Genomic DNA, 8,302 nt, shown 5'->3' with positions numbered 1-8,302 from the left:
TACAAAACATATATTTTAATGCTTCTGAATCAGCAAGAAACTGCAAATACATCTTTTCGACTACAACTAGGTAATAGAATTTCAGCTAAGGCTATACTGCAGCTTCTGAGTCTTCGTCTGAACTCCTGCAGTTACTGCTTTTCCTGAAGCCTTTCCACGTGTACCCCACGAAGGTGGGGCTGACGGGCAGGAAGCTGAAACACCTGTACTTTTTAATGAAGTTCATGCCAAAAGGCAGATCGTAGGTTTCCATGCCGTCCAGGGATTTGCTTCCTTTGCCGACCCCTTTCTTCCACTTCCGAATTCCCCTTTCCTCAGGGCTTCCTAGAAATCAGAACAGAAGGAGGGAAAGGGGTTTAGAGCTGTGGGTATCTTCACACGGACACCCGGGCCCAAAGCAGAGCCTGAAAGAAGAAGGAAAACGCCAAGGCTCGGCCACCGAGCTCAGCAGAGCTCTGGGAAGATCTCCCAGGCTCCTCAAAAAAGGGAAAAAAAACACATTAGCTGCTGGAAGTCAAGGCAAATTCCTCCTGGGGATGGAAGCATTTGGGATCTCAACCCCAGCTGTACTGGAGGCAGTTTTGCTCTGTCTCCTGCAGAATGCTTGGGTTTTATCAGGTGTTTTTGGGTGTTTTACAGGATGGGATTTTACCCTGAGGCACTCTCGGGGGAAGCGAGGGCAGGTGTGAGGACTCTGCTCCTGCTGGGAGAACAGCCAGGGAATGCTGCCTTTCTCCAGGGAATGCTGCTTTTACCTGGGAATGCTGCCTTTACCCAGGGAATTCTGCTTTTGCCCAGGGATTTCTGCCATTCTCCAGGGAATTCTGCCATTCCCCAGGGATTGCTGCCTGTCTCCAGGGATTCCTGCCTTTCTCTAGGGATTTATTCCATTTTCCAGGGATTTATTCCATTCCCCAGGGAATGCTGCCTTTCCCCAGGGATTTACTCCATTCCCCAGGGAATGCTGCCATTCCCCAGGGATTTATTCCATTCCCCAGGGATTGCTGCCTTTCTCCAGGGATTTACTCCATTCCCCAGGGATTGCTGCCTTTCTCCAGGGATTTACTCCATTCCCCAGGGAATGCTGCCATTCCCCAGGGATTTATTCCATTCCCCAGGGATTGCTGCCTTTCTCCAGGGATTTATTCCATTCCCCAGGGAATGCTGCCTTTCTCCAGGGATTTACTCCATTCCCCAGGGAATGCTGCCATTCCCCAGGGATTTATTCCATTTTCCAGAGAATGCTGCCATTCCCCAGGGATTGCTGCCTTTCCCCAGGGATTTACTCCATTCCCCAGGGAATGCTGCCATTCCCCAGGGATTTATTCCATTCCTCAGGGATTGCTGCCTTTCTCCAGGGATTTATTCCATTCCCCAGGGATTGCTGCCTTTCCCCAGGGATTTACTCCATTCCCCAGGGAATGCTGCCATTCCCCAGGGACTGCTGCAGGGCTCCCAGCTCCGGCTCACCTGGGATGGTGTTGTCCAGCACGAAGGCCACGCAGCCCCCGACGAACATGGCCGTGGTGAGCAGCACGTTCAGCACCTGATCAATGCCTGCGATTCCTGCAGCAACAGGGAAATCCCGCTGGGGCTCTGCCATCCCCACAGCCCCGGGCTGCCCCAGGCTGAGCCCGGGCTCTGGGAGGCACGGGGGGGATGCAGATCCTCCCCCCGGGCAGCAGCACGGGACACTGTTCCCCAAAATGCAACTTTCAGGAACTGCCAGCTGCTCCCAGAGCTGTCACAGAGCACCAGCTCAGTTCCTGCTGCACACACAGCTCATCTGAGCGGGGCAGCAAACGGTGGAGGGCAAAAGAGAAGCGTTCAGACTGTGAAATCCTGAGTTTTTATATAAGAATTATCTGATATAGCTTATAAATATCTGATATATCTTATATATATTATCAATATCTTATAAATATCTTACATATCTTATAAATATCTTTTGTATCTTATAAATATCTTTTGTATCTTATAAATATCTTATAAATATATATCTTATATATCTTATAACTATCTTATAAATATTTTATATATCTTATAAATATCTTGTATATCTTATAAATATCATATATCTTAAAAATATCTTATATATCTTATAAATATCTCCACAATTTGGGGTTTTTCCTCCACAATTTGGGGTTTCCCCTCCACAATGTGGGTTTTTTCCTACGCAATTCGGGTTTTTCCTCTACAATTTGGGTTTTTTCCTCCACAATTTGGGTTTTTTCCTCCACAATTCGTTTTTTTCCTCCCCAGTTTGGGTTCCTCTTCCCGACCCTGTGTACCTGACGGGTTTTCCACGCGGGCAGAAAGCAGAAATGCTGCCTGGAGGGGCAGGAGCACGTACCTGTGACCAGGGGGTTCTGTTTCAGGTAGCTGGGCAGCACGAGCCCGAAGAAGATGGAAAATCCCAGCACAAAGAGATTCCGAGAGGAGTTGAGATCGATGAACTGCAGGTTGGACAGACCCACGGCCGTGATCATCCCTGGACACAAACACCCCGAGATCAGCTTTCGGGTAACTCTTTATCTTCATAAAAACCCCAGCAAAACATACCTGGAGGATACCCCCAGTACAACTGGAATAATTAGTCCGAAAGTGCAGGGGGTTTTCTCAACAGCACAGCAACTGCTTTTGCTTCTTTTTACTTTTTTATCTGTGTTTTTATTAGCAAACCTGAGGATCAGTGCACCATGAAGCCACAGAAACCAGAGAGAAGATTTTGGTGGATTATTGGGAAAGCAGTGTTACTCCTTTTTTGGGGATCCCCTCTGTGAAGCCAGCCGGTGACCTCGCTTTGTGTTTTGTACAAAATACTCATCTTTTACACGACCCAAAACACGCCCGGAGGAGCAGACAGGCTCGTGTGGTTGTGATATTTTGTGAAAATCCCTTTGCTAGGATTTTCTCCTCCTGAGAAGCTGAAGGGCCTCAGCTTCAAGTGTGAACAATTTGTGATCTGCTGCTGTGGGATGCAGCAGGTGCTTCCTCCATTGCTCAGTGTGGGATGTTTCTGCTTGGTGGCCAATCCAGGGGGCAGCAGCTCTGGGACTCTCAGGGAGTCACAGAACTTTGTTATTCGTTCCTTTCTATTCCTGTCTCGCCTTCTGATGATTCTTTCTCTCTGTTCTTTGTAGTCTAGTTATAGTGTGGTCTTTTTAATGTAATATATCTCATAATATAATAAACCAGCCTCCTGAAATGGAGTCAAGATCTCTCCTTCCCTTCACCAAGTCCTGCCTGCCCTGGAGACCCAGGGTAACAGGTTCCTACCACCAAACACTCCTGAGAAGCAGCAAACAGCAAGCCCCTTACCAAAGAGGGTGCAGAAGAGAGCCCCCAGCACGGGGTCGGGCAGCGACGCGAAGAGCGCGCTGAACTTGCCCACCATGCCCAGCAGCAGCATGAAGGCAGCTCCGTACTGGATCACCCTGCGGCTGCCAACCTGCAGGAAAACAGGAAAACAGACAGGGCACGGGGTGAGGGCTGCCCTGGGCCCAGCCTCACAGCTGCTGCTTCGTTCCGGGGGGGTCAGGTTTCCTTTCGGCTCCTTCCCGGCTCCTGCGCGTTTCGTTTTGGGGCTCAGCTGAGGCGCAGCCAAGCTCGGCCTCCCCAGGCCAGCCCTGAAAGCATCTGGAACTGCCAGAGCCACCAGGAAACTCGGTGGAAGCCAGCTATGGGAGAGACAGCAAAGTGGAAATGGAAATGCATCAAATAAATCCCGCGTGTCGCTGCCCTGGGACGCGGGAAGAGATGGAACAGGTCCCAGGTCGTGGGAAGGAGGGCCAGGGTTTTTAGGCTTAGATTAGCAGCTGCTTTTGTGACACCCCCAGAGAGCTGAATGCAAATCAGGGCTGTGCCAACACTGAAACAAGGGCCTGCACTTCCTTCCCAGTTTTATTTTGAGCGTTCGAGATTCAAGCAGGCAGCGGCTCTCCGTGGTGCAGGGGTAGTGGATAAACCTGAAGTTGGCATTTTAACATCTGCTGCTGCCACAAAAGGTGCCCCAGGGACAACAAAAACTCCTTTACATTGAGATGGTTTCTAGAAAAGCCCTTTGCAGGTCTCTTGGTGCAGAGCAGCAGGGTTCAAAAAGGAAATATTCATTTGCTCGTCGTGTGTGACTGAGCTAAATGAGAGAAACGAGGAACACCAGACCCAACAGGTCTGAGGAGGGGAAATCCTTCCTTCCCCCCATTCCTCACTGCTGAGCTCCAGGTGAGCTCCTTCCCCTGCAAACAGAGCTCTGCTGCACCATCAGCTGGAATTACAATGGGATTTAGCTGCACCTTGCTCTGCTCTTTACAGAAATCCTCATTCCTGCTGGGCCACTGAGACCCTGCCCTGCAATTCCCTTCCTGCCAGAAACAGGCAAACCCTCTAAAACCTGCATGGCAGTGACATTTATTTATCAAACAAATTAAAGGCACTGGAAACACCCCAGGCAGCACTCAGCTCAGGCTCTGTATGTGACCCCAGCACACACACTCCTTTTGGGGTGATTATTTCGGGGTGCATCAAATGCTACTGGAGCCTCCATGTATCATCACCCCTATGGCAAGGGCTGCTTTAGCCCCAGCTAATCAGAGCTAATTAATCTTGCTCTCATCAATGAAACACACACTGCCTCAAAGGCTCTGCAGCACCTCCATGCAGCTGCACTGAAATCTGAGTGGAATCACACCCCAATTTCGAGGGAGGGAAATGCCCTGGTGATGCAGCACTGAGGATTTCCTCTCCCAAATCAACAGCAGAGCATCTTTGGGCCAAAATTCTACCTGAAGCTGAGGAACTGATGGGTTTTGGGGCATGAAAGTGCAGCAGGGGAACAAGAGCACAGCCTGCTGCACCCAGCTGTGCCACCCTGGGCAGCTCCACTCCCTGCCACAGCTGCCACTTCAGCTTTGCACTGCTCCAGCATGAAATGCACTCTCATCTCTGTGGGCTGCTCACAGAAAAAAAAAAAAAGTGCTGTTAATTCATCTCAGCCCCCGTGAAGTAACAATGGGAAGGGAGCAGAGCAGAATGATTCTTTCTTTCAGGGTGTTTTCTGAGCTGAACTTCTCTCCTAGGAGATTTCCATGAGCTGGACGGTGACTGGCACAGACAGCAGATGGTGCTGTTAGTGCTGAACTGCACCCCAAGGCAGCAGAAGCACCCTTTGTGCAGCAGAAGGGAGGGCTGAGGACAATCCCATCATTTATATCTGATCAGGCCAGGGGGATGAGTGCTGCCAGGGCAGGACAGACATTTTCTGTCCTCGCACGAAGGATTTATGGCTCCCACCTTCAACACCCAACGAGGTGGATCCATTTCCACCATCAATCACTCTCAGCAGTGCTGCTGCTCCTCACCAAGGTTAAATTAACAGCAGCAGGCAGATGTCTCTGCAGCCAAGGCCTCCCAGCTCAGCAGGCACACATCCAGCCCCACACGTGAGCAGAGGAGCTCCTCAAGCACTCACACGTTTTATTGAGCAACATCACCAGAAATGCACAAACCCCTAAGGCTTAAACCCAAACCCTGAGGGTCCTTTTAACTCTGAAATAAATGCCCCTGGCTGCAGCCCTGTGCCAGTGCCACGTCCCAGGACAGACTCAGATGAATCCCAAGCACCTCACGTTGCATTTTACTGTGTGTGAGGCGTTAAAAAGCCACTTCCTCCTGATGCTTTCAGAGCAAGACACCCAAAAAGCAGCAATTTCTACACAGTTTACAGTGCCCATGCCTCAGCTCAAACCACCCCAGAGCCCTGGAATGCTGCCTGGGTTTTCCAAGAGGCCCTTTATGCAGCAGCATCTGCTTTCTGGGGGTTCTAAGTGCCTTTTACTCTGAATAAAAGGATTTTTGAGGTCCTGATGAGCAATAATGCATTCCCCTCAGACAAGAGCTGGTACGGACAGTCAGGTACACTCAGAGTGATCTGGGAAGTTTGTGTGCACAGGAATGGAGCAGAACGGGCTCCTGGAAGAGGATTATGAACACAAGGAACCCCTGAGGGCTCCCGGCAAAGCACTTCACCTTTGTGATGCCCAGGACTCCAATGTTGGGGCTGGAGGAGGTGGATCCATTCCCTGTCCCAAACACTCCATCCAGAACACAGGAGAGCCCCTCGATGAAAATCCCCCTGGAAAGAGAAACAAGAGCCACGTTGGTGCAGGCACACATTCACTGGGGGGGCTCCATGCCCGAGTGCCACAGGGACACCTGCTCCCCCCTGGGATTACTGGAATTCAAGCTCCAACACACCTGGAAAACACCTTGAGTTCTGTTCCCTGAGTCTTAGATTCCCCCCCATTCATAAACGGAGGAAATTTTATTAAAAATTCAAATAAAGCTTCAGAGCTGCTCTGTTTGTGAACTGCATTCCAGCTGATTTTCACAACCCCAATCCCAGAACCAGTTTAGAGCTCTTTCCCTGTGGGAATTGTGCTGGTAACTCCCACAGACTCCAGCAGGAATGGGTCTGGGATTCAAATGTAACAACACAACCCCAGATGCCAGTTCCACAGCTGGATTTCACAGCTGAAGGGATTTGGTCCACAGCTGGATTTCACAGCTGAAGGGATTTGGTCTACAGCTGGATCTCACAGCTGAGGGGATTTGGTCCACAGCTGGATTTTACAGCTGAAGGGATTTGGTCCACAGCTGGATCTCACAGCTGAAGGGATTTGGCCCACAGCTGGATCTCACAGCTGAAGGGATTTGGCCCACAGCTGGGTTTCACAGCTGAAGGGATTTGGCCCACAGCTGGGTTTCACAGGGCTGAAGACCCTGGAGTTCGACCGAAGTGCAACATTTCACCTCACAGCACATTCCCGCTTATCCAAAGGGGGGAAAACACTAAAAACCCGATCAGGCCGAGACCCTGGGGGTACCTGTGGCCGGCACAGACCTGTTGATGGCGTGGATGGGAGGAGGAGGAGCACAGGAGAGCCTGGCACAGGCGTAGTAGTCGCCGATGGACTCGATGATGCTGGCCACCACGGCGCTCAGCATGCCGATCACGCCCGCCGCCGAGATGGTGGGCAGCCCCCACTGGACTGTGGAGAGAGCACAGCTGGAATCCTCCCGCCCCAGCACGCCGCCTGGCTGCCAGACAGACACAAACCTGCTGGGACCGGGGAGTGGTGCGGGTTGGGAAGGGTTTTTAGGGTCCCTCAGCACTGCCCAGGGCAGCGCTGGCCGTGTCCCCGAGTGCCACGTGCGCACTGCTGCTCAATCCCCCCGGGGATGGGGACTCCAGCACTGCTCCAGGCTGGGCAGCCCTTCTGGGCAAGAAATATTCCCCAATATCCACCCTGAGCCTCCCCTGGCACAGCCTGGGGCCATTCCCTCTCCTCCTGTCCCCGTTCCCTCAATCCTCCTGTCCCTATTTGGGATAAGATCCCAAATCCCTCCCTGCTGTCCCCTCCTGTCAGGGAGCTGTGCAGAGCGCCACAAGTTCCCCACGATCCCATTTTTTCCCAGCTCCCTCAGCCCCTCTTGGGGCTCCATTCCCTTCCCAGCTCCATTCCCTGCCCTGGACAGGCTCCAGCCCCTCCATGTCCTTGTCCCCTCTCCTGGGGCTCCATCCCCTTCCCAGCTCCACTCCCTGCCCTGGACAGGCTCCAGCCCCTCCATGTCCTTGTCCTGAGGGGCCAGAAGTGGCCCTGGGATTGAGGGGGGCCCTCCCCAGTGCCCAGCACTGCCCCAGGCACTGTTTATTTATCTTTGATGGGAACAACAAGCTGCCTTCACTCTAACACAGTCTGGCAAGTTCAAGGAGATGAAAGGAGCAAAGGAACAACAGCCAAACCAACGGCTTTGATCACACTTGGAAAAATCCCAGGGAACCATAAAACCCCACTAAAGAAAAAAAATTCCTCCTGTTCAGGAATCAGGAATTTGAGCTCCAGCTTGTGAGAAAACAATCCTGGCCAGCGAGGCAAATGCCACTGTGGTATTGTTGCTCCAGAAAGTCACTTTGGTCACAAGTTTAGTCGACCAAAGAGGGTGGCAACAAGCAGCTCTGATCACTGCACAAACACCTCCCAGCTCCAAAGTTTTGCAGCAGAGAAAATAAGATTAATTTAAGCCTGCAGAAAAGCCTGGCAGGTTTTCCACAGCAAGTGCCTTGGTGCTTTTATCTCTTTGAAATAGATGAGCCTCCTGCAACAAAGGGATCTGCAGTCACACAGGAGTGAATGAAGCTCACAAATTCAAACGGGCTGATCAGGGTGGAGAAGTTTTCCTCCTTTCCCAGAAGCTTCTACTCTTCATCTGCTGCTTCAGAAGTGGTTTCTTTTAAGAACCA

The 8,302-nt window shown here is 51.5% G+C and overlaps 1 protein-coding gene across 4 annotated transcripts in view; it reads right to left on the bottom strand.

Moving 5' to 3' along the window:
* SLC23A2 (solute carrier family 23 member 2) overlaps positions 1-8,302 on the bottom strand; it is a 47,019-nt gene continuing 38,717 nt past the window's right edge. For all 4 annotated transcript variants that reach the window (XM_038160250.1, XM_038160252.1, XM_038160251.1 and 1 more), the window contains 6 exons: positions 6,902-7,049; positions 6,028-6,133; positions 3,322-3,451; positions 2,354-2,491; positions 1,471-1,566; positions 1-324 (listed from right to left, as the gene is read on the bottom strand). In XM_038160250.1, coding sequence (XP_038016178.1) covers positions 92-324; positions 1,471-1,566; positions 2,354-2,491; positions 3,322-3,451; positions 6,028-6,133; positions 6,902-7,049 — 851 coding nt within the window. In that variant the 3' untranslated portion in view covers positions 1-91. The remainder of the gene's footprint in view (positions 325-1,470; positions 1,567-2,353; positions 2,492-3,321; positions 3,452-6,027; positions 6,134-6,901; positions 7,050-8,302) is intronic.

This window comes from Motacilla alba, chromosome 22, assembly GCF_015832195.1.
Source record: "Motacilla alba alba isolate MOTALB_02 chromosome 22, Motacilla_alba_V1.0_pri, whole genome shotgun sequence".
Classification (NCBI taxonomy): domain Eukaryota; kingdom Metazoa; phylum Chordata; class Aves; order Passeriformes; family Motacillidae; genus Motacilla; species Motacilla alba.
This window is presented reverse-complemented; position numbering and strand designations above follow the sequence as displayed.